Source organism: Acomys minous (genome assembly GCF_964271855.1).
Source record: "Acomys minous genome assembly, chromosome: 11".
Taxonomy (NCBI): domain Eukaryota; kingdom Metazoa; phylum Chordata; class Mammalia; order Rodentia; family Muridae; genus Acomys; species Acomys minous.
Window position 1 is genome coordinate 35,239,051 of NC_140492.1, and position 27,887 is coordinate 35,266,937.

The 27,887-nt window shown below is 36.4% G+C and overlaps 1 protein-coding gene across 3 annotated transcripts in view; it reads left to right on the forward strand.

The window, feature by feature from the left end:
• The window catches only part of EPHA6 (EPH receptor A6), an 896,620-nt gene that overhangs the window by 751,525 nt on the left and 117,208 nt on the right, over positions 1–27,887 (forward strand). For all 3 annotated transcript variants that reach the window (XM_084801064.1, XM_084801065.1, XM_084801067.1), the window contains 2 exons: positions 2,895–2,956; positions 25,625–25,834. In XM_084801064.1, the coding sequence (XP_084657190.1) occupies positions 2,895–2,956; positions 25,625–25,834 (272 nt within the window). The remainder of the gene's footprint in view (positions 1–2,894; positions 2,957–25,624; positions 25,835–27,887) is intronic.

Here is a 27,887-nt window from a genome sequence, read left to right on the forward strand (position 1 = left end):
TCAGAAAAAGAATCAATTACTTCCAAAGCATATCTCCAGGAGCAGTCATACTCTTAAAATATATGATATATGATTTCCATATGTAATTATGCATATGAAAAAAAGACAAAAAAAAAGAATTACCAAAATGCTTCCCTCACCTAAAACAGAAATAATGACTTTCAAATTTTCCTAAGTTCCCTTATTCCTATGTATTTTTGTCCTAAATGCAATAAGGGGACCTTGAGTTTATCTCTAATCTCCACATTATAACTACATATTCCCTATAGAAAACCATTAGGAAACAAAATACAACTTAAATTCTAGCATTATGAAGGAAAAACCAACACAATTCTTCAGTTCAGCCATTCTCCAGAGAGTGCTGCATAAAATGCTAAATGACTCAAATGAAGCTCCTAATTCACAAGAAGCTGGGGGAATCTTCATCTAATTCTTCATTGTTCTTAATGAGAAGTGAAACTTGTCACTGATGGCTTTTAAGAGCGCCAAAGGTACCTACAAGGAGTTATAGATAGAACCAAGCCCAGAGTACTTTGTGTCATATAGATTCTTAGATGGCTAAGAATCTATATGATACATTTCAGTGTTAATTCATAAGGCTGGTTAAGAAAACATGAATTGACTTTTATGAAGCACCTACTATGTTCACTACTATAGATATATCTATAGGACATGACCTTGAGAAACCCAGTGAATGAGGACACAAATCTTTACAGGAAAAGGAGAAAACAAAATGACCTTACAAAGGCCAAGCAGAGCATGCTGTATCATACACCAGGGCGGTGATGGGAGTCTGTGGGAAATACCAGCATGAAGCCTTGCAAAGATATGCAGTGTTTAAATTCTGGAAGGAGGTGGGTGCACAGTGTGGCAGTACTGCAGACAGAAGGCAGTTAAGAAGTAACTCTGACAGGTGAATAGCAAAATGGAAGCCAGAACGCAGAACTGAACAAGTGAAAGTAATAGACATCTGGTAGATCTAAGGGTAGCAAGATAGGTTAGGAAGGTGAGAGAACAGTTAGCCAGACTAGACTTAGAACTATCATCCAGTAATCTTTTCTGAATTGCAACTATACTATAAAGGTCCAAAGATCCAAAGCACCAGACATGATACCTAATGGTGCCACTTACTGGCTTTGGGTTCAAGAAGCATAGCTTTTCTATCCCTCAATTTCCTTATCTGCATAATAGAAGTGAAGCAATACAAGGAAGTGTTTACAAGCTCTTTTGATTCTAGTGAGAGTCACACTATTGAGGAATAAATACTTGAGAGCAATGGTCAAGAGACAGTACAGAGCTCAAAAATACAGAGGGGGGATAATTCAGGTACCCAAAGAAGAAAGGCAGCTGTCATCCTTAACACCCATGCCTAACCACCATTCCAACTTGAATATTGCTCAGAATTTGGTGTTGAGGTACAAAGCCAGCTTTTTTTTTTTTTTTTTTTTTTTACCCACTTTCCTACCTAAGTGTTGGCCTCAGATCCCTACCTCTTGGCTTCCTGAAACCAATGGACACACAAAAGACAGAATGACAGGTTTTCAAGTTCCAAATCAGGTCTTCTTGATCTCTGTGAAAGTGCTGACAGTTCATCTTACCTCTATAATTGCTGATAAACTTCCTTGCTCATATGGGTAAAATTAATAACTTTGAGGGGCATTATAAAACATAAGTTAATATTCTCTCCAAATGGAAAAATTCCTTAGGTTTGAATTCTATGCATGATAAATTTGGAGCTTTATTACACCTTTTAACCTTTGGCTCATCTTTCTTTAAAATATACATTCAAATGTAAAATTCAGCATTTGCATACATTGAAGCAATTTATGATGGCTACCCTTTCTAACCTGTAAGGCTTTGAGTTCAGAAAAAAAGGCTTGAATTATGAGTCCAACATTTTCATCATTGGCATTGGTACAGTCTCTTTCCAGATCATTTTATGTCATAAAAATAGCTATGTGCCATTCAGATTGGATCAAGAATTGTAATAAATTTAAAAATGTAGAAAGAAAAAGTAAGCATTGATAGATTCCTATTTCAGGTAAATATCATTTTCCACTCAATTGAAATTTTATCTTTTAAACCTGTGCAATTGGAAAGAGTAAATACATTTCCTTCTTTGAAACAAATCAAAGTTATTTATGTCAAATACTTTACCTAATAGAGATGTGTTGGGAACTGTAACAATTGATGAGATAAAAGGTGCTCACTTCCGGACCCTTGCCTCGACACCAGCATACAAGGCAGAGTTACCTGTTTTTCATGCACTGCCATCACCCCTTTGCTGATCAAATCTGTGTCCAATAAAGAGATAATCAGGCATGCGAACAGATCCTACCTAATGGGCAACATTGATCAATCTACTAAAAATTATTCTGCTTGGAATCCCTTAAAAGCAGTCCATGTCTAATCTTTTATAAGTACTCAATGAGGATTTATGAATTTCTTCTTTCTGCTTTGGTTTACAAATAATTTTAGAACTGCCCACTCTAATATAAATCAGAAAAAAAATGCTACAATATCATAGAAGCTGTGCCAAACTGCAAGAAGAGCAGCAGTGACTGCTTTAACAATAACTATGTTGGTTGTCATTTATGGAAAAACTAGAGAACAAAAAGAACATGGTCTATATAAGCAATCACAGACATTTATAAAACATGTTCAATTTCTTTGTACCTCAGATTTTAATCCATGTCCCTTTATGAACTCAAAAATAAATAATGCTATAAAGATGTAAAGTGATACCTATAGGAGTCCACTTTCATAGAAGAAGTTGACAAGTTAGGTTTCCCCTTTAAAATACAAATAACTTAGCTGCTACAGCCAGAAATCCATACCTGCAGCACATCTCTCTGTAATGGCGCTAATCATATGTGTTCCTTGCTGTCTTGCAGGCCGACCAGTAATGATCGTGGTAGAGTATATGGAGAATGGATCCCTAGACTCCTTTTTGCGGGTGAGGTGCTCTTTTCTGATACCATTTAAATAAGCTATTCCGAGATCTAGACTTGAAATCATTTATCATGAATTAGTTTTTACATAATGTTATTCAAGGGTTGTCTGTGGAGAATGGTGACATTTTCTCTGGGTGCATTTCTCTGATTCTGTGATGCATAAAAGCATTATTGAGGAAATAGGATGTACAGGTAATATTATAATTGATTTCTCCTATAAATTTACCTGACATATTAATGACTATATATATATATATCAAATATATATATATATATATATATATATATATATCAAATGATTCCACTGTGAGTAGAGAAATGAAAAATAAAACTCAACTGCCACTTATAGATATTCGTAAAGCCATATAGCATTTAACAGTTTACTATGATATTTTGTAGATTTTCTAAAGTGCTGACCCTTTACATTGCTGAACACTTACCAAGATTCTGCCAATTTTGTACCTCATGTTCACTTGAATATTTAAAGTGGAAATGAAGAATAAGATTCTCTCAGTAGAGATACATTTTAGAACAAAAACTTAAAACTTATTCTGTTTATAATGACTGCACATGAATATAAAGTACAACAAAATAAATCTAAGAAAGTGTCATAACGTTATTTTTCAAAGTGTATTCATCACATGCTCAGATTTAATCCACCATAATATGCTTATAAAATGCATATTGATAGTGAAAAATGAAATATAGAAATATTCACTGCAGTAAATGTGTTTGTCCCCAGGAGAGGTGACATATTTGCATACCAGTATACTTTAATATAGCCAACAAAAGGAGTAAGAAGTATCTGTACTTAAGAAATGGCTGAGTTTTTTTCATTTAAAAAGTGTTGTCTTTCTTTGTCTCTTCACCTCAATTTCTGTTCCATGCTATTTGGACATTTTCCATTTGCATCTAATCTGTCTCCCATGATCTCATTTCCACTGGTTTTGTTTCATTCCTGTTCTCTTCTCCCATCTGCTTTCAGTGTTGGATACAATATATTTATACTGTGACATGACTTGATGTTCAGATTGAATTCCTGAGGCTGAATTCAGCAACATCTTTGGGTTGTAGTAAATCGAAACTACTTCCACAGTACAATCTCCACCAAGTGCACTCTTTAAGGCAAAATGAAATTCATAGTTTGGGGACATGAACTGTTTGTTCTCTGATGTGTCCATTTCAGAGTATTCTGTTTTATAACTTAGTACATTTACCTATAAATGCTCTAAACATTTTAGAATAATTTATTAGGGCCACCTATGGTGCTTGAAATGCATGGGCACTTATATCTTTCCATTACTTTTACTCAAAACACAGGTTTATCAGATACATATCAAAGTGACTTATTATCTAATAATGTTTGGCATCAGTTGGCTTTACATTTTTTGTAACAACTACATAAATCAAATATAACATCAAATTGTGTAGCAGACATTAAATTTAAATTACTGCTAAAAACTGGATCAGATGGCTGGTAAAAAAAAAAAAGGTGAAAATTGTTCATTTCAGATATTCTTCTCATTCTACTGACCCATGATACAAATTATGATACAAAGAATATAAGATATATATGATATATCACATGATATGATATAGAATAAATATATGATACAAAGAATTAATAATTACAAGATTTGAACATGCTATATCACATGCTTATAAATGGTATATTTCATGAGTTAACTTTTCAAAACTAGCATTTTCCACCCTTAATTATGTATCACATAGGTTCCTGACAGTATAGGAAAAAGCCACTGGCCACCATTACTACTACTATGATAATCTGGCTGCATTTGTCTGCTAATTTCTGCTCTGCCACCTACTGGCTATGGCTACATGGACATGCTAGTAGATTTTTTGGGTCTCTCGCCACCCATCTGTATGATGACATGGTAAATATTCTGACCTCCTACAGTTGTTAAAAGAACTTTATAGTCTATTGTAAAATTTACATGACTATTGTAAAATTTACATGGAAAGATCAAACATGTCTTCATGACTTGAAAGTGACTAATTTCTATATGAATTAGTTCTCTAATTAAATCAATATTTACCTCTCTGCAAGTGGAGACTATCACCTCTGCACATGCATGTTTCACTAACGTCAAAATTATATCATTGAAATAGACAAAGAACTCGAAAAGCTGTGGAAATCAAATTACCCAGTTGATAAATGGGTTAATGAAATGAAGAGAAGGCCCTCAAAAGTTGAATTGCAAATGGCCAATAGACATGTAATCCCTATCCATTGAAGAAATGCAAATAAAATCTACCTTGAGATTGCATCTCACCCTGGTGATGACGGCATTCATAAAGAAGACAAACAGCAAATGAAGGGAAGTATGTGGACAGAAAGGAGCCTTTCAACTGCTGCTGGTTATGAATGTAAACTTATTCAGGCACTATGGATAGCGATATGAGGTCATTTTAAAACCTCAAAATAGAACCACTGTTAACCCCACTATATCACCCTACATACTTACCTGAAGGACTCCAACTCACTACAGTACCGAGATGTTTACACATCTGCATTTATTGAGGTACTATTCAAAATAGCTCAGTGACAGAAACAACCTATGTGTCTGTCAACAGAGAAACAGCTAAAATGTGGTGTGTGTGGCCAGTAGAGCTTTCTCAGTTATAGGCAAGAATGAAATATGCTATTTGCAAGAAATTGGATACAACTTGAAGTAGTCATGTTAAGCTAACTGTCATCTAAAAATGACACGTATCACATTTTACTCTCATATGGAATCTTAGCCACCATTCCTTTGTTGTGAAAAGACACCATGATCAAGGCAACTATTATAAGCGGAAGTATTTAGCTGGTAGCCTGCTTACAGTTTCAAAGGTTTAGTCCATTATCACCATGGCAGGAAGCCTGGTGTCAAATAAGCAGGCGCTGGAGCGGAGAATAACATTCTGATTCATAATGGGGTGGGGAGCACACAGACATAGAGAGAGAGGCGGGGGGAGAGGGAGAGGAAGAGGGAGAGGGAAGGAGAGACAGAGACAGAGAGACAGAGACAGACAGAGAGACAGACAGAGAGTCAGACAGAGAGAGAGACAGAAAGAGAGGGAGAGAGACAGACAGACAGACACACACACACACACATACACACACACACACACACACACACACACACACACACACACACACACACAGACTCTGGATTTGGCATGGACTTTTAAAACCTCAAAGGCATGTGCAGTGATACACTTCCTCTCAAGAGGCCATGCCTTTTAATTCTTCAAAGCCTTTCACATAGTGCCACTACCTGGTGAATAAACATTCAAATGTGTGAGCCAGTGGGGGACATTATTATGCAAACATATGTGTCCTAGATTTTATATAAATAAATAAAGTCATAGCTGTATATATGACATTAAAGTCAAAATTAAGCTGTTTATGAGTGAACAGAACTGATGGGAGAAGAGGGGGAAAGGAGAGGGCAAGAAAGAATATGTGGTAATACCTTAGTGTACATTATACACATGAAGAAAGTAGCCTTATATAACCCAGGACTAGGTGCAATGAATAAATGCCAATAGGGAAACTATTAATTTTTAAAAATTTTTTATTAATTTATTCTTGTTACATCTCAATGGTTATCCCATCCCTTGCATCCTCCCATTCTTCCCTCCCTCCCATTTTCCCCTTATTCCCCTCCCCTATGACTGTTTCTGGGGGGATTTCCTCCCCCTGTATATGCTCATAGGGTATCAAGTCTCTTCTTGGTAACCTGCTATCCTTCCTCTGAGTGCCACCAGCTCTCCCCCTCCAGGGGACATGGTCAAAGGTGAGGCACCAGAGTACGTGTGAAAGTCATACCCTACTCTCCACTCAACTGTGTAGAATGTTCTGTCCATTGACTAGATCTGGGTAGGGGTTTAAAGTTTACCACCTATATTGTCCTTGGCTGGTGCCTTAGTTTGAGCAGGACCCCTGGGCCCAAATCTGCCTATTATAATGTTCTACTTGTAGGTTTCTAGGACTCTCTGGATCCTTCTACTTTGCTCTTCTCCTATGCTTCTCTCATCTAGAGTCCCAATAGGATGTCCTCCCCTCTGTCCCAGTTTCCTGGTAAGTGAAAGCTTTCATGGGACATGCCCCTTGGGCTAGTATGCAGATATAAGTAAGCAAATCAAAACACCTCTGAGATTCCATCTTACACCCATCAGAATGGTTAAGATCAAAAATTCAAGTGACACCACATGCTGGCGAGGATGTGGGGAGAGAGGAACACTCCTTCATTGCTGGGGGGAATGCAAACTAGTACAGCCACTTTGGAAATCTATCTAGTGCTATCTCAGAAAACTGAGAATAGGGCTTCCTCAAGACCCAACTATTCCACTCCTTGGAATATACCCAGAAGACGCTGCAGCACACAACAAGAAAATTTGCTCAACCAGGTTCATAGCAGCCTTATTCATAATAGCCAGAACATGGAAACAGCCTAAGTGCCCCTCAGTAGAAGAATGGATAAAGAAACTGTGGTACATTTACACTATGGAATACTACTCAGCTTTTAAAACCAGGAATTCCCTAAATTTGTGAACAAATGGATTGAGCTAGAAATGATTATAATGAGGGAGTTAACCCAGAAGCAGAGACTATTAATTTTAAGATAGCAAATTGTAGAAGCGGATACATAGACCCAAATGTCTTTACAAGTAAACAATAGTGATACTTTTAAAAAATCTATGAGCATGATAGCTAATATCTGAAATCTCAGAAACTCAGAAGCTGAGGCAGGAGGAGTGCCTATAGTTAAAGGCTAGCCAGGGATACATTTTTTAGCCCTTGTCTCAAAATACATTGAAAAATTCAAAAGGACAACAGTAAGAATGAAGAAAACTAGAGCTGAAAACAGCTGACCCTTTTTTAACATCCTGTTCCCTTTGTGATCATATAGCCCTTCTCTTCCTAGAGCTCAACGTGTACCCTATAAACTCATGCCGATGGCAGGCACTCAATTCCCCTTGCCAACCACAAATAAAACATATAAGTATATAGAGCCCATAAATTCTGAAAAGCTAAGTCATTTTTTCCCAACTACTGCTTTAGAATTTGATCACCGCAGCCTCCGTGAGCCCAGGAAGCCTGCAGTAGCTGAATGCACTGCATGGTGGGGAAGCCAGACATGGCTCATTAATAGCCTTCTGCGCTCACTGGAGGCAGAAACATTTCCCTTTGGTCTCCCACACTGTCTGAAAATCACTTCCATTTGCTATTTTATTATGAAGGAGTTGTAGCACAACTAAACACAAGACTGCAGCCCACTTCCAGTGCTGGTGGCTGGCTGGCTGAGATATTACTCCAAATTCATAAATCTAATGCTATTTGGGTCCTTGTGGACACTTTTCCAGATACAAAGTACCAGTGGGGATTTGTGGTCAAGAGTTCAGGTGTGAGCATGAAGAAAAGAGAATTGGCTATGTGTATAACTACATGTGCTTTTGGCTTAAAAACACAAGTGCATTACAGCTTAGGGAGGAAACCCTAAAACTGCGCACCCAGAAGCGTGACATCACAGACTTGTTGGGTTTTATTTCCCCAATGAAATATGCTGGTTAGAACTAAGTGTAATATGAACCACTATCTCTACACATATCTCTTCGGTGACATAGATGGACCTCAAAAACAATTTTTGTAGTACTTGAATAAATACCGTCAGTCTCTAAACCTTACAAAGTGTATTTTCTAACATGCATATAGTGTCCCTGTCATATATATAAAATATAATTTCACAGTAGACTTCCGAGTCCTCTGGCCATTACAATCTTTCTGCCCCCTTTTCCACTGGGTTCCCTGAGCCATAGGCGTAGTGGTTGCATTGTTTATGTATCAACTGGAGCTGAGCATCTCACATCAGAGGTTCTCTACATTTTAATCCTTCATGGCTTTCTGTAACATGACCTATTTGTTATAAAATGAAGCTTCTCTGATGTAGGATGAGAGCTTACACTTACCTGTGCACATAAGGATACATATGTAAAATTATACCGCACTGCAAATTATCCTGAGTTTGGAAAGTTTCAGCAGTAGATGTTCATCCAAGATCATGATCTCATTAGTCACTAGCCGCAAACAGTTGGCTAGGTTTACAGAGCCAAGCATGATTTCCCTCCTGTCGAATAGGTCCATTTAGAGAGCTGTGGGTCATCACCAAGCTTTATGTACCCACTCTTGCACCTTTAGTGCATTATCTTGCCGTGCTACTCATTGTTGTGGTTCATAGGCATCACAGCTGGGAAGACTACTACTGATTGCTTTCCTCTCTTAGCTTGCACATCACCCTTCGAGGTCAGATCCAACTCGTATCCTCTGAGTCCTTTATCAGAAGTACATGGTGTCTTCAGCAATAGGGGCTCGCTTTCAGTTTCTGGGAGGCAACCGAAGGCAACAGAAATAGCTTTTTTTTTTAATCTCTTGGAGTCACTGGAAAAACAACTTGAGAAGAGGTTTCTCATGCTTGGTACTGGGATTTTTTTCTTAGTCTATGTATAGTTCTTGGGGGAGCGTTATATAAGTGGCATTATATAAATTCATGTAATACATACATATATCTTAATTTTAAATGCATATACTCATATATATTGTATATAATTATAGGTAAATATGAAATAATATGATTGAAACCCAGTGTCTGTTAGCCAGTTATAGCTACTTATCTCAGCTCTTGGAAATCATCTTTCTAATTTCTATTTTCAAGGTTATTAAGCATCCTGCAGCATTAAATATAAGTAATGCACACAAAATACATAGAAGGGCATCATGCAGATAAGGCAGTACCAGTAATCTGAAGTATTCGTGTATGTTTCAGAACACGTCGCTAAGAATAATTGTTTTCCAATTCATTTCTTTCCCTTTTTTAAAAATCAATGGGTTTGATTTCTACCATTAAAAAGACCTAGATATACCTCAGGAATATGAGTATACCTCAGGAATATGAGTATTTAATAATGCATATGCACTCATATCAGCATTTCAAAAGCAATGTGAGTCATTTGAAGTGCTCCTTGAACAAATGCAAAGCAAATATTAATTTAAAAAATTAAAGGGATCTTTTAAATATTTATGTCCTCAAATTATAAATCTAGTAAAGATGGCATTTTACCTTATGCTTGTTATTTATTAATAATGAGAGCTGAATTTTATTAGCACACTTTTCTTAAAAATTGTATGTGTCTGGTTATATTCATGCAGAGGTACAAGAATGAAATTAATCAGTATCACAGTCATTTTGTGTTCAACAGTGAGAAAACTGTACTTACTCGCTTATAATGCCTCAAACCATAAACGTTATAGCTTAATCTCGTCTTAATTGATTTCAAGAGGAAATAGGTGAAACCTCATACAGAACAAGGTTATTATTTATCTTGTCTGTTTCAACTCAGCAATAAAAAAGTCTAAAATTACTCTGACAATAATTAATTCAGTTACAGAAAACATGGTGTGCGAGAATGTATACAAGGCTGCCTTGACTTTCCTGGGTCTTTGTATTGTCTTTGAATTAGAGTAGATCTTTACTCTCTTACCCTTGTTTGACATTTTAAGTTCCTGGGTGACTTTATATATCTTTTAATTTATACAAAAATGGATTTCACTGTGATGTTTTCATATTTTAATTGAGTGTTAAAGTATCAATAACTAATAGCCCAAATTTACCTCATTAAAAATTTAGTGTTGTGATATGTAGCATTACTTATCCTGTTACCCTGAGCTTAGTCTTTATTAATCTTCTTTTTATGTCTCCTTTTACATGTAAAAATTTTTCTGATCTTTATAATTTTAATCTTTGGGAATTTCATAACAGAGTATTAGAATACACTAATACATCATTTCCACTTGTCCTTTCCCCCCTCTCCAGCTCCTCCTGTATCATCTACATTCCTTCTCGAATTCATGACCTTTTCTTCTGTAATTATTACTTTGAAATATTTATTCACATTTACCCACTGAGTCCAATTAGTGTTTCCCATGTGTGCATGTTAGGGCTGATTGCTGATTGGAAAAACGATCAGGCAATTCCTCCTGGAAGAAAGCTGATTCTTCTTTCCTCAGCAGCCACTGGTTAACTGTAACTTGGTGGAATTTTGCCCATCCATACCGACATGCTGACTGGCATGGTCTTGTACATGTCTTGTGCATGCAGCCATATTACTGAAAATTCATGTTGTACATCTCTCTCAAGACACTATTGCCAGCATCTATCCTGGTCTTCTGAATTTAACAATCTTTTGCTGCCCACTTCCAAGATGTCCCCTGAGCCTTAGTTATAGGGTTTGTGTTGTAGATGTCCCGACTTGCATTGGGAACCCCACCGTCACTTGTTTTCTATATTTTGACTAGTTATGGATCTCTGTAGCAGCCTCCATCTGCTGCCAAAAGAAGCTTCTCAGATGAGGGGTAACAGCTACACTTATCTGTGGGCATTTAGGATACAGTAAAGGCTATAGTCATCTAACAATAGGAGGTTCCCTCCCACTCCAACCTTCTTGGACATGTTTACAGAAGACATGATTTCTGTAATATGGAGCACACCTTAAGTCCAGTTAGGTGGCCCTTTGGTTACACATCAAACATCAGTGTCATTATTGCACCATTGGCAATATCATACCAAGTTGGTCACTCTTATGTCTCAGAGGCTGTCAGCTATGTGTGAGTGTTGATAACATTACCTTTAGTTATTTACACACCATTTACTATAATAATTAGCTGTCCAGGGTGAGAATCCTAGACTGCTATCAGCTGGATTCCTTCAATTTCTGCGACAAAAAAATATATATATGTGACATCTAAAGAAATGGGATTTGATCTCAGTTTCTAGGAGTCAACTAAGGACAACAGCAATATTCTATATCATTTTATGGACTCCTCTGGTTAACAATTTATAGTAAGGTGTCTTTTGCCTGGCACAGGTGTTTGTGTTAAATACTCTCTGCCTCCAGAGAACACTATCTCTCCATAGGTGGTAACTCCAATACTGTATATACATGTGTGCGCACACATGCGTGCATGTGTGCATGTGCATGTGCATGTGCGTGTGCATGTGTGTGTATGTGTGTGTGTGTTCTGCCCACTGTTTTCCCCTTTTGCCCCTACATAGTAGCATTTTGAATCTATTATTTCACCTCTCTAGAACTTTTTCTCCTTCTCTTTCCCATGGTTTCTTTCGATTTTCTGCTTTTTTTTTTTTTTTTTTTTTTTTTTTGGTTATACACTCAAATCTAATATATGGAGCGGTGGTGCACAAATAAATGAGAATATCCCCTCTAGAGCTGAGCAAGGAGACTTTGACAGGGAGGGAGGGAGTGGGTAATAAATATCGAGAGGAAAGAGAGATAAATAACACAAGAATATGAAAAAGCCATAGAGGAACATTTTGTTTTGTTTACTTAAGAACACATATAATGTATATGCATACACATATGTGAATATGTATATATAGTTTAAATGTAGTTATTCCATGCAGGCTAATAAGCTCTCCCCAAAAGACATAGAATGTCTAACAACAACAATAACAACAACAAAAAAGAACAGTTCCAGGCATGGGAAAGGTCCCTTTAAGTTGCTGTCAAAGATAGTTGAAGAAACTCATCAAACAAGACAGGATGCTGTTGTTGCCCTTAGTCACTTTGTACAACTTGGTGGCCTGATGCTACTGCTGAAGAGACCACATCTTCTGAACACAGAATTTGGAAGAACCAAGCTAGAACTGACACAGAATCCTCAACCCTCAGGACTAGCTCATAGTATCCAAAGATGCTACGCAAGCTGCCAAGGGAGAAAAGCAATTGATAATCCTATCTAGTTGTAAAATCTATAAGCGATAATGATGCCTTCTCCAATAAAATATTTCCCAGAGTAAAATAGCAGCGTTTTTATTTTGAGGAAAATTAACATCTGGTTAGCCTAAAGCCCATGCAGTGTACTGTAAGTATTGCTAACTTACTCACTACTGGAGAAGTCATCGACCCTAGAGAAGAACCCACTATTGCCATTTTCTTAAAACAATACCATTTCTAACTGTATTCTCAATACTTATAGACCCACATAACTGTAACTCATTTCTTTTTGCATCAGATGATGACAATTACAGAGGTCCACAACTGGTCAAATTCAGAGAATAAGTGAACATAGGGTGCTCAGTCTTAATTGATGCATTTAAAATACATCACCTACTCCTAAGGCTCAAGGGCAGTCATGGGAGAAGTGGCTCAAAGATTGTAAGAGTCTGAAGACCACAAAGTCTGCTGTGATATGGTATCTTCCAAACAAGACAGGGAGGCTGCATTTAACAATAATAGTGGGAAAAGCCATGAATCTGAGAGTGAGTGGAGGAAATCATGTAAATACAGTACTCACATACAGAGCCCTCAAAATGTTAGAATTAGAGAAAGAACATCCTGTGTCTGTATGCATCTCTTCACTCAGTATAGTATTTTCTGATTCCATTCATGTACCTGAAAATTTCATGGTTTCGTTTTTCACTGCAGTTGGATAGAACTCCACTGTGTAGATGGACCACGGTTTTTTATTCATTTACAAACTGATTGGACACTTAGAGAGCCTCCATTTCCTAGTTATTATGAATGAGAGGCAACAACCGTGGGTGAGCAAGTATCTCTGAAGAAGGGTATCAAGTCCTTTGGGTATACGCCAAGGAGCGACATACCTAGATCATATGGCAGGTAATCTTAATGGCTTCTCCTGTTTGCAATCTGCAAATGAGGATTTCCCTTCCCCTGCATCCTCAGCAGTGTCAGTTTTCTTTCTCTTTCTGTCTCTCTTAAATTACTTATACGCATGCGTGTTTCATCTGCATTCATATCTGTTCACCAATATATGGCTAGTGTCCAAGGGTGGCAGAAAGAGCACTGCATACCCTGACCTGGAATGTCAGATGGATGTGAGCCTCCATTTAGGTACTGATAATTGAAGCCATGTCATCTGTTAAAAACAAACAAACAAAACAAAAAACATCTGGTACTCTTTAACTACTGAGACACCTGTTTAACCCCATTAGTCTTCTTAATCTTGCCATTCTGATTGGGGTACTTTTTAATTGACATAAATACAAATTTATACTTGTAAGTAGAGATAGTTCATGTACCTATTTGCACTTGTTTGTGGTCTTACTTCTAGATGTCAATCATGCAGGAGGTTCTGGGTTATATAACTAGATATTGAGATCTGTGTAAACATGCACAGATATATTCTATAAATCCTTCCCAGAGCAATATTGTTACACTTCAATGATTCTCTGCCCCAAATACTAGCCCAAACAACTTTAAGTGTTCTAGAATTCAGATAAAGGCTGTACACAGTAAGTTACAAAGATTACATTCATGAATATCTTACCAAAAACTTCTAAAAGAAAAAATCTTAAATTCAATAGTAAGCTTAATAACTTAAGGCATTTTATACTTAGATCCATTTTAAGTTTTTAAATGTAATTCTGAAATCCAGCAGCTATGTTCCATAAATCCGTATCTGCTTTTCTTCCTAGATTTTGTGGGGAAAGGAAAAAAATTACTTTTTGTTTCTTTGTGATTGAATTTCTGACTCTAGCTGATGTATTCTCACACCTATAACTAAAAATATAACTTTCTAACATAAGTTCAAAAGCCATGATGACTACCAAGGAATGACTTTGAGATATTTATTAAGTATTTATAAAAATTATAAGACTTTCAATAAGAAAACTACAAAAAAATCAACAGACTTTTCAGTAGAAAGTAGATATTGACTTTTATTTTATTCAATATCTATTTTATCAGTCTTTAAAACCTACAAATAACCCTAGCCATTTCTTTTTTCATATTCAAAAGCATGCTAAATAGTCATAGCATGGCCAACTTTCTGATTTAGAAACATGTCAACACTAGATTTTAACTTTAAGCTGTAGTCATAAAAGTAGTCCTCCATGGACTGTCTTGTTTGAAGTCATCTATACTCTGTTCAGAACTCAGAATGCATTTTCCTATAAACATTTCTTTTAAAGATAGCATTTAAGTCCCCAGATAGGCCCATAAAAGTCTTTTACACAGTGCCCAGCTAAAGGATGTAACATCCAATAGGAAATAGGACTGGGAGTTCCCTATAAAGATAGAAAGAGAATGTTTTTCTCCCTCTAAACAACCATCCCTTAGCAAAGTTCTCATCAAGTCATTTTTTTGTCATAACTCTGTCTTCACATTCACTACCCAGATCCTCAAATGTGCAGTTCTTACTGCTGTAGATCCCATGTTGTAACACACCCTCCCCATGCCCTTGTGCCCAAAAGATAAAATTTTCTCCACTTTTCTTCCATCATTTCCATCTACTTTTAACTTCATCCAATGCAGATCAAAGTTCTCATCTCATTTGTACAGATCTTAACATATAAAGTTTGAGGAACTCACACCTGTAGGTCACTCAAACAAATTAGTCACATTTCTCCTGAAGAGTTTGCATCTTTCATGTGCATCCATAAACTCCAGCAAAATTTATGAGAATATGAAGACTATATAAATGAAGATATTTTAGGACCAAGGGATTAAAGAAGTGAAAGGGTAGTTCCTTTCTGCTCTGTTACTACAGACTATAATTTTTTGTCTTTCAAGATCTGATGCCAAACTTATTTTCTTACGGTAGCATCTGGTAACACAGAAACAGAGGAAAGGTGTGTAGTGCCCAGGTTTATATACCAGCTTTGTAAACCACTTGTTGTAGGAGGACCCCCAATATGTTTAGGGTTGATTTCACTCCTGTCCCTTAGCTCTCAGAATAATGACTCATTAAATATTATACAAATACCTTGGCCACATAGCTAGGCTCTCCTCTGACTAACTCATAGCTTAAAATAACCCACTACACTGTTGTAATATCAGCTTTTAAAAGGAGTGGAAGTAAACCTTGTATTTTCAAATGAGTTGAAAATATCCAATACCTTATACAAGAGTAGCAATGTCTACTCATATGTGTATCAAAATAATTTTTATCAGTATACAATCTATACCAATATATGCAAAAATAACCTTAATTTTGTATCAATATACAATAATCTATGCCAAAATATCACAAGTATTTGAGAATAACAGTAGTTTTGTAGTTGAAGATCAGATTCAATAAGCTACCCTTTTCTCATATTATTCCTATACGGTATTCCTATAGCCACCTCTTTCTTTTACTTTTTTATTATAATATCCTTTAAGAATTTTTATTTTATTTCATAATTTTATTTTTTGATAACTTCATACATGAGCACTGAATCTACAATAGATGTCCATCTCCCTCCCCTTTTAATCCCTTCTGTGGCCCCCTCCTTTCTAAATTCAGGATCCCTTATTATTATTGGTACATGTTCAACCATATGAATATATATGTACATAAACATATGTATATATGTGTGCTTGTACATACCACCTATTGACTCCTTTGGTTGGTGCTCAGATGTACACATAACCCAGGTTAACCACTTTGAATTGAATGGCCTTTGTAGTATCAATCTCTTCCCTTATAGAGGTTGAGTTTTTCCCCTTCTCTCAGCAGCCATTGGCTATCTGGAGCTTTTTATCTAAAGGTAGAACCACATGGGATTTCCCCTTCCTTGATGGCATGTAAGCTCCTATTGTCATCATGCCAGTTTTGCTCAGGCCACCATACTGTTGAGATTTCATAGGCTCACTTTCCCTGCCACATCTGAAGAATGCAATCTAGCATCAGACATCCTGGTCCTCTGTATTGTTACAATCTTTCCTCCCCTTCTTCTGTGATTTTCCCTGAGCCTTATGAATAGGGGTTGCATTGCAAATGTGGTCAGTTAGGATTGGGCACCGCACAGAATTTGATGTTTAAACACAATGTATTTTTATCTTATTCCCTCGCCACTCACTGCCTCCAATTTCTCTACTACGCTGACCCCCATCCCAAGTTCATATTCTAGTCTCTTACTTACGTAACTTACCATGTATAATTAATACTGCTCATTCTGCCCTTACACTATGGGTATTGGACCGTCAACAGGGGCATAGTAAGCCCTAGTATGGACAATACCACTTAAGAAAATGGATTTTTCCCTCCAAACAGCCACCAACTGCCAATAGTTCCTCAGGTAGGAGTGGAACCTTGCGAGCCCTTCCCCCACGAATGTTGACTGTGCAGGTCTTGTGTAGCTAACCATACCTACTACGAATTCATGAGGGCAATAATCCTGTCTTGTCCAGAAGATGATTTGTCCTGATTCTCCCCCCAAACTCTGACTTTTATCATCTTTCAGCCTTGTGTTCCTTGGTTGGTGCCTGAGCCTTGAGAGAAGGAAGTAGGATGTACGTATCCCATTCGTGTCTGAGCTCTCCACAGACACTTGGGTTTTGCACTCCTGCTGCCTGTGAGTCTCTGTCTTAACTACCACCCACTGAAAAAAAAAAAAAAATATATATATATATATATATATATATATTCTCAGATGAACACTTGATAGCTTCATGGATCTATGAATACAGAGATACACATTAGGATGTCATCGGATACTCTATCTACTTAGCAAATTAACAAGAGGTTCCCCTTAAGGTCCATGAGCTCATTGGCCATAGGTTCATGACCAGAAGTATAATATATAGCTTGAGTTTCCTATAATCCACTTCTCATACAGCCATTGTACTGCTTATGTCAGAGTTTGGCTATAATAACTTTTCCAGGTTTCAGCGTAGTCTTCTAACTGTCACTTCAATTTGGTTTTGTATATTTTTATTATCTATTTAAGATAATTTTCTTATAAGTATATAATATACTTTGAATGCATTGGCCCTATCCCCCACCTCTCTCCTTTTTCCTCCCTCCGCCTTCCACTAGACAGTTTTGCTTCTGCTTTCATATTATCTGTTCATGTATAATTTTATGTAGTTATATGAAATCTAGAATGAACAGATAGTAGAAAACATGTGAATTTGTCTCTCTGAGACTGACCTAACTTAGTTATTATGATGATCCATTTTCCTGCAAACAGCACAACTTCATTCTTTATGGCTGAAAGAAAATTCTACTGTGTATGTTTTAAAAGATTGAATCCATTTCACATAACTTGCAGTAGGTGAACCAAAAAAGTTATCTAACATACACATGAACTAGACTTTAATAACTCCTTTTTAGACATTATGCTGTCATTATCCAATAGTGTTTATTAGAGTGTCTATATGATTTATTTCTTGTAGACTGCCAAGGCCTTCTGGTGAGAACTGGATCTTCTATAAATATGTGATCAATGAATGATGTTTAATTTTAGTGATTCTGCTCAAGAGAACTAGCTTGTCATCAACTGAGTGTAATGTTATCACTTAGAGTTAACCTTTATAGGTCAGGATTCACTAGAATTATCTACCTTTTATTGGGTAATGCACATTTTTTCAGCAATATCTTGAGAACATTGATTTATACTATGCAAAACTCAGTATTTCAAAGTCTCTAATGCTATTTGGTTGGTGAGCTCAGAATTACCAAGACTCTTCAATAATAAACCACTGAAGTACATAGCAGAAATGTTAGGAGATATTTATTCCCCCTTTTCTAACTCTATAGCAGAAGTGAAAAATATGTTATTTATAGTCAAAGAATTTTTTTTCAAAAATGGAGATATCTACAAGTATAATCAGCATTTCAAATGCTGGTTCACATATGATATACTTGGGGAAATCCTAACAAAGATAGCTTTCTGTTTAAGAAAAATAGCCCAAGAAACATATCTTACTGCTTACTGTGTGTTTGAATGGTTTCTCTCTCTAATTCAGTGGATATCTCTTGAATAGTTATCACTTGCCAGCCATGGTGCTAGGCCCTTAGAGTGCAAGGATAAACACAGCAGGACAAGGTAAGTTCTGTCCCATAGAAGATTGATGTTCCTAACCAGTGTTCTCTTCTGTTCGGTTCATCACAGGCTTTATTGTCAAGCTTCTAAAATAAATCTTGAACTTCATTTGAGCCAGTGTCTTTCTAGTGTGTTACCCTAATAACTTCCAAACTTATCCCAGCTTCCATTTTCCGCATGAAAATAAGAAAGTAGCATTCTTCACTTACTGTGACATCATTCTCTACCTCTCCTTACATTTTGAATGGACTTTTGACTATGCTAATTTTCATGGCTCTCCCTGACTTTACCTTATTTACCTTTTTTGGGGGGGAGGGGTCCTTGTTTTCCCTGTGCAGCAGACTTCAGCCTTCTCAGCTTTCCCTTGTCTTGCCAAACTAACTTGTTCTGAATCTAAGACATTTATGTGTGCTAAGAACCATTCACCTTTGGAATCATTGTGTCATCCTTGTTTTACCATCATAGTTTAAATGACCTCACTTATTTTTACTCTTTCTTTGTTATTGCTCGTCCTCCTGAAAATGTGTAAAAATAACTAATACGAGCACTTCTGTTGGTTTGGCCTTCCTGTGGACCTCTCTCAGCCAGGGCAATGATTTCCCCACAGCAGACACTTGATGAGTATTGTCTCAGGGCATGGAATTCTGCAAAAGGCCACCTAGAAGATAAAATGTGTCAGGTGGAGAAAAAAAGTCAGGATCTCTTAAGGAGAGAACTGTATAAGCCCAGCATATTAGCTGTTGTGAGTTTTAGGGGTAAACACAAAAATATTAATCAAAATAAGGATGGTAGACTAGAAATCTAAAGGAAAGTTAGAATTTCATGCTCATGATGGAAGCACTGCATCTTGTTCAATCACTGAAGAGTGTTAGGCAATGACAGTGTAAGCTTTGCATTTCTTATGATGTATTTCCCCAAAAAAATCCAAACTCAAGAGGCAATTATATGGTCCCTTTGTATAGCATGACACTCTAATCCAATATTTGGTCTAAGCTCAGGTCAGGTACCTGAAGTCTATCTAAGAATGAACATTGGAAGGGCTAACGTGCCTGTGGGTGCACCGCGCAGAGGAGGGCCTTGAGAACCATCGAACCAGCTGGAGTCGCTGCAGAGATGATGTGACACGCCAGTGACAGCTGAGATCTAGAGGCTGCTGTGCTCCAGGGTCTGAGGGAGTGCCTGATGGAGCTCTCTGCAGCTTTCCGAATAGCAGTCATTATTATGTATAGCTCTCAGAAAACCCTTCCAATCAGTCTCACCCTTCCTGTCAGTTAGAGGGTAAACTCCCTGTTTCTCAGCAGTGAGGCTGGGAAGGGCAAGAAAGAACTGGGTAAAACAAACAGAATTCTAGCCACTAAGTTCCAAATACGTTGTGTAAATATGCCACCTTCACTTGCTTTCATTTGGATCTGCCTTTCGGGGAAGAAACTATATGTCATATTAAAAAAAAAACCCACACAGTTTCCTTTTGATTAATCTCCAGGAGGAAGCCCAAAGATATTAAATTTCAGTGTCCTCACATTTTTCTCCACCCTTCGTAAACAATTCAATTGAATTTGAATTAATATTTATCAAGCACTACACTACGGATGGCAGCATAGTGGATGCTATAATACAAGTCTTACATAAAAGGGGTAAAACTCACGCCCAGCCTTAAGACAACACTCTATTTTAAACAATACAATAGGATTATCCTAGCAGTAGCAATCAGTATACAACAAGATGCTATGAAAAAAAGTTTGTTTAAATTCAAATTTGTTTATTAACCACACACCATGTTTAAGAATGTCAATCCCTTAACTGAAGTAGAAAAGGGGATACATATATATATATATTTCTTCCCTTTTTTAGGGATACAGATTTTTATTAGGTGAATAGTTACATTCTTTCTAGAGAAACATATTGTACAGTGCCTCACTGTGAATAAATTAGGCTATTCCTCTTAGCCAGACACAGATGAAGAGAATAGCCTTTGCTGATTTTTTGGAATGTTCTTGTTTGCTTAGTTTTGATTTAATATTCTCAGAGATCTTTTATGGCATACTGTATTGTGCCACATAGTGCTGTACAAACTATCCCAGGCTAGGTAAAGACAAAGCTAGTTCTTTTACTGACAATTCTCATCTAGTTCAAGGTTTCTTAAAATTTTCTACTCAAATTTCCTTTCACCTAAGTAACCTTTATATAACCTTAGAGTATGTATAGATCAACCACTTACTAATAATAAATTAGGAAGAAATTGTTGGTTTAAATCAATTTCTTTGTCCACACATGATTTCATTATATTTAAAGACAGTAGGAAATTTCACACTAATGTGGTTGATATGATTGTTTATATACACATAAAGAATTAGAACCTAGGAGCTGCAGTGATGTTGCAGTAGTTTAAAGAACCTGTTACTCTTGAGGAAGACCTGAGCTCTGTTCCCAGCACCCACTGCTGGCTCAACCATCAACTCTAGTTGGATCTGACCCTCTCTTCTGACCTCCACTGGCACCAAGTGTGCACATGGTGCATGCACGTACACACTCATATACATTAAATAAATAAATAAATAAAATGTTAAGTAATTCAATGTTGTTCCTGGGAAAATAGCTCAGAAAGTAAAGCTCTTGTCCTATGAGTGTAATGAAATGAGTTTTGGTCACCAGAACATACATAAAGCCAAGTGTCTGGCATTTGTCTGTAGTTATAGGGCTTCTCTGACAAGATGGGAGGCAGAGATGCTCATAAGCCAGACATCTTGGGGATTACTGAAATGACCAAGATAGCTTGTCTCCAATAAGGTAGAAAAGAAAAACAAACACTTCAATTATTTTCTGACATCCACATGTATAGCATGGCATGTACATGCCTGTACTCATATACATACATGCATGTACATCATACAGACATATAAACATACACATTATTTTTAAATAATTGAATACTTTTTTAAAAATTGAAAATATTTTAAAATAATAGAGTCTTTGCTGAATGCTTAAAAATATAGGATACAGAGCATCTTCAATGATTTCATAGTTTGTCAATTACTGTGAGTACTACTTTGTATAAATATGTAATATAAAATGGCAGCACATTTAGCACCCTTCTGGATACTATATTAGGAATTCTGTTCAATTACAAACTAATGTTCATTAAATGATTTTCTTTATGAATCCTGCCTCTGCTCCTCAATTAGCAAATATTAAATTCAACCATTCTAATATAACACAGTCCAAGAATATACCAGTTTGATGCTTATGTGTGAAAGAATTGTGCAAGAAAATATTAAGTCTTCATTTTTCATAATTAAAGCATTATGTTTTTACAACTGCAGAAAACTTTACACATTCAATAAAAAACATTGTAGTTCCTAACTTGTGAGTCTCATGTCTGGGCCAATGTATTTCAAGCAGTATTCCCTACTTTTTAATGTACTGCCACTTAATGTCACCGTGCCTGGGTCTGACTTTAGTTTGTCTCACAGGTGGTCATCTTGTAGGTACATAATCACAAATGAGATTTAGAAAAATCTTAGCTCTGTTAAGTTGAGTGCTTTAAAAAGGCTGAATGTTATGCTATGGAAATTCTACGTTACTAAAGCTGTTGAAAAGAATGTGATTCAATGTTGGTGAAGACACGATAATGGAACCTTTCGATAATATTGGTGAGAATGTAAACTAGCATAGTCATTATAAAATAGTAGTGTGGATATTCCTCAATAAAACTAAAATTAGAAGAGCCACATAACCTACTCACGGGTTACAACCTGAAAGAATTAAGGCATCATAAAATAGGGACAGCTGCATGACCTTATGACCTTCATTACATCACTATTCACAACAGAGAACCTAAACCCCCGGTTCAGATGTAGCCAATGGACAGCTCATTCTCCTCAGGGAGAAGTGGAAGGGAGAGAGGAGACTGCCTCTGACGTGCACTCTGGTACCTGTGATCTAATCACCGCACCTTGGCTGAGAGGCCCTGTGGGAACACAAAGGAAGGGGGGATGCTGGCGATCCAGATGAGACCCAATAGACTGTGGTCAGACAGTGGGGGAAGAGGACCCCACCTGTCAGAGGTCTAGGGGAAGGGATTAGGGCAGAAGAGGGGGAGGGGAAAGCAGGAAGATATGAGTGAGGGGATTATAATCCAGATATAATGTAAATAAATTATACTAAAAAAATCAAAAAAAGCAAAAGAAAAAATCAAAAGAAAAAAAGATAATTGTTTTGCTGATAGAGCAATTATTCTATACACACTATATCTTTTTTATTTTATTAATTTATTCATATTATATATCAATGGTTATCCCATCCCTTGTATCCTCCCATTCCTCCCTCCCTCCCATTTTCCCCTTATTCCCCTCCCCTGTGACTGTGACTGAGGGGGACCTCCTCCCCCTGTATATGCTCATAGGGTATCAACACACTATATCTTGAAGGAAGGATCAGAAGGTAAAGTGCACTCCTTCAAGCCTAAGGCTACAGAAGCAGAGCTGGGAGGCCCAGTAGCTTACTGACCAGCCAATGCAGCTGAGTTAGTGAGGTGCAGGATCAACAAGTGCCTTGGCCTAAAAATAAAAATGTTTACAAAGATGAACAATAATAGAAGATACCCAATATAAACCTTGCATATACATGTACATACAGACACGTACACACATACGTGAGCACACACACGGGCACTCATGCCAGTCTTAGAAATATAATATTTTTCTCATATATAGAATTTAAGAAATAAAAGAAAAATTAACAAAAACACAACATTATTGAAGTTGAGGGGAGGCTATTGAGATTGGTAGGGGACCAGAAATGAGAAGGAGTGCAAGTGACACACATACACAATAGGAGGGCAAGTAGAGACACAATAGCTTAAATATGTGCATGTAAAGACAAAATGAAGCTCACTACTATGATAAAAAGCAGACTTTTTAAAATAATAATTTTGTGCTTTGTGGCATTCTCAGGATAGATCGGAAATTACCTTGTAACTATTTCCTTTGTGTACCCAGGTGTTTAGAGTGTCAACAGACCAAAACTTTCTGATTCATTGTAATTTTAAAATTTCATGTAATAACAACAAAGAGTCAGTAACTATTAACAATTGTTAAAGCAATCCTGAAGCTGGCTATGTATTTTATCCATGAGTCTCACTAAAACTCTGGGTTGCATCGCTACACTTGTACAGAGAAGTGAGTGAGACATTCTTTATTTCCTCAAATGGACCATGAACTCTTTCTACTGTTTGGAAATTCTGCCTGACAATAACTAGGATCTGTGGGAGCCTTACTCTCTGAGAAAGAAGAATTACCTTTTTAAAGTGTAGTGTAATCCTTTCCAGAAGCATAGAATTTATGTTTTCAATTCTCAAGTTTTGAGATTCCTAATAGGAGAGAGGTAGGTAGAACACATGATAGAAGAGGCCGATTCCATCTAATAGTGGACTGTCTGCAAAGATGGATTGCAAACATAAAGAGCTAATAACACCAAGGGTTTTCTTTGCTCTTACTCATTAATTATACAGCAGAGTCTGCTTTAATGGACACGCTCTCTGTTTCTTTACTCTGCCCTTGAGCATGGAGCCATAATCTAAGAGATATCAGAGAGATCAGGTGATACGATAAGGCCAAGTGTGCACCATTGGTAATCTAAGCATATTCCTCTTACGTACCCATTGGCATAGCATTGTGGAGGAGACTATGTCACTGTGAGGGATTCAGTGGCCTCATCGCCCTGTGCCTAAGCTACTCCGTGGTTTTATCAAACATTCATGACAACAGCTTGTAACACAGAAAAATTGTAATTACTTTTAATGTGTGCTTCCACAATATAAGATAATGAATGTCTTACTGTATATAAATCTACTTTTAATATCATTCATATATTAATTTGACTCAGTGTATAAGAACAACTGGAATATTTTATGTTTCTCTGTAATTTGTTGAAGATAACACTCTCCAAAAAGTTAAGTAAATTAATATATACTATTTTTATTCCTATTTGCATCTCATATGACACCAAGACTTCTCTTTGTATTTGGCTTTACCTGTACTTGTATTTTGCACAAAATACCACTGGACTGTTTTTACTCTTTTATAAATTATGCATTGTTTTTAACTCTAGGTGAAAGGATGTTATGTATTATTATTATTATTATTATATAACACTACCCTGCCTTGCTTATTATTCATATTGTCACATCTAGTATAATTCTTCCAGTCAAGAGCTACCCAGTCAACTTCAAATACTTTCTTCTATATTTGTCCAATATAATTGAAAACAAAATCTAGTTATTTTCTGTTTACTTGTGTTATTCTATTTTGTCTGCAGCTTTTCTAAATCCATTTCTTGTTTATATATCTTTTTTTTTCCTTGAATGACCTAGCCTGGTTTTTCACAGTATTTCTAGTTACGACATAAATTACTCCCAATCATGGGCTTTGGTGCCCTCCTGCCTACTTGTGCAGCCCCAGCAAGGCTTATAAATACAGAAGGTCCATTTTGTATTCTCAGCAGTCTTTTCTCTCCCACCATTTCACTTCAGTTTGCTCTCGGTTTTGTTTTTGTTTTGTTTTGTTTTTAAGTCTTTCACATAACTATCTCCGGAGGTTGACTTGGCTTGTCCTCTGTCCATTGTGTAGTTAGAGTTTTTATCTCTCCTTTAAATGTCAATCAACAAAATGTCTTTTGTTTTGAAGACCAGGAATGGTCAGCGGAATTGATGGGTATCTTCAGTAGATCCCGAGCAATGAATACATGGTTCAATTTACTGCGCATGTGCATGCCCACTGTTTTCATATCAGTCAACTAACAGGTGTGATTCTCTCACAGAAGCATGATGGCCACTTCACTGTCATCCAATTGGTCGGCATGCTGCGGGGCATCGCGTCAGGCATGAAGTATCTTTCTGATATGGGATATGTTCACCGAGACCTAGCAGCTAGGAACATACTGGTGAACAGCAACTTAGTATGCAAAGTCTCTGACTTTGGTCTCTCCCGAGTCCTGGAAGACGATCCAGAGGCAGCGTATACAACAACCGTAAGTTTTGGTGCCCTGTTTCCCGCACCATGTTTGCTTTTAGTTCTTTGACACTATTAGAGTAATTATTTGTGTCTTCACTTTTTTCTAATTAATTACTACTAAGTTAAAAAGGATTCGCTGTGTTTAAAGGCTCACAGTATTGTTGCTGCTGCTGCTGCTTCTAAGAAGCAAAAAAAAAAAAAAAAAAAAGGTTTCTAAAATTCCACCTTTGGCCTTCTGATCTGCTGGAATCACAGCATGACTGCCCTCAGATTAAACTTGCCTTTGCCACATATATTAGCTCTTAATGAGTATTCTTCTTTAAATATCCTTCTTCATAGGCCAGCAACATCGCCTTTCATACTTCAAGGATAATAAGGAGCCAGCGATTCAGAAATATCTCCATTTTAGGTGTTATCGGATGATCCAGACACACTTATAAATAAATGACATATGTTTCTTTGGAGACATATAAAGACTCTAAGCCTGTTTTCAAATAGTGCTTGGGGGAAAAGAAGCAGAAATAAAAGGCTTAAAGCTTTAAGACAAAACTATCATCTTAAATTATATAATGTCAGCTTCACCACGATATTTTTTAACTCTCCAAGGCAATTCTTTGTATTCACCTTCTTGGATAACGTTTTGCAGAATTTAGTCTTAGTATCTATACTGAAGTATGTTAAAGCTGTTAATTTTTAGTTGTGACTGTCATCATTTGTTTATTAAAATTCTCATCAGTGATTCATTTGAGATTTAAATCACCTTCAATGAAAAAGCAAGTTGAAGAAACTATTCAAAACATATCATCTTTTTCTCTTTTTAACCATGCTAATATTTTTAAATGGCACTCAATTAACTAATTCCCTTTATTTCATTTTCTCTTAAGTTATTTAAAGTTTCACTATACTCAATAAGACTAGGGGTAGATGAAAGTTTGATGTTATCAATAAAATATTTTATATGCTTATTATTTTTCTTTGTTGGGATGTCCTGTGATAATTTGTCAACATTTTTACAATTTCAATATAAAATAGGTATCCACGGAAAATAAATTAGTCTCCAAGTCTGATATATAATGTAGAGGTATTCATTGATCTTTTAATTTAACCAAAAACTTTATGAAAATAAAAATCTATAAATGCTGAAAATACATTAGTCATTTAGTGAAAAATTGATGTTTTAAACTCCATATTCTTTTTGGAAAATATTGTAATTTTTTTCACTTTTCTAAAGGCCTTTTTCTTCATCTTATAAACACATAACTTATACCAATTCTTAGATTAATAAAAATGCAGCCCTGTACCTTACATTACTGTATAAAATATTAATTATAATATTTTAAAACTTGTTATATTCAATCTACCCAAACTATAACAAGAAAATAATTGACTCGGTCTTAGACCTAGGGGAGTGGAATAGGGTGAAAACAGGAGGGAGGGAGGAATGGGAGGATACAAGTGATAGGATAACAATTTAGTTGTAATCTGAATAAATTAATTAAAAAAGAAAATAATTGATAAGCTCTTCATGTGCATATATATTTGTATATATGCAGATATATGCATATATTTATATTATATATACAAATTTTTATATATGCATATATACACACACATATATATATAAACCACTTATTGAGTAACAGTTTAATTTCTGTTTAAAATAAGATATAATATCCTCATAAATATACTCATAAAACTAGTGGGTTACTCAAAGTTGAACATACATACATGTTCAGTTTGATCAAATATGAAACCAAGACTCAGAGTATATTATATTACATAGCAAACAGCGTTGAGAAGTTTAAAACAGAGTTGCTTTAGGTCAGTGTTCCAATCTTTGTGTCGTGATCCCTTTGGGGGTCAAATGACCTTTCACAGAGGTTGCCTAAGACCATCAGAAAACAGATGTTTACATTATGATTCAAAACAATACCAATATTGGTTATGAAATAGCAACTAAATAATTTTATGCCTGGGAGTCACCACAACATGAAGAACTACATTAAAGGGCTGCAGCATTAGGAAGGTTGAGAATCACTGCTTTAGATCTAGGTCATATATAAAATTAA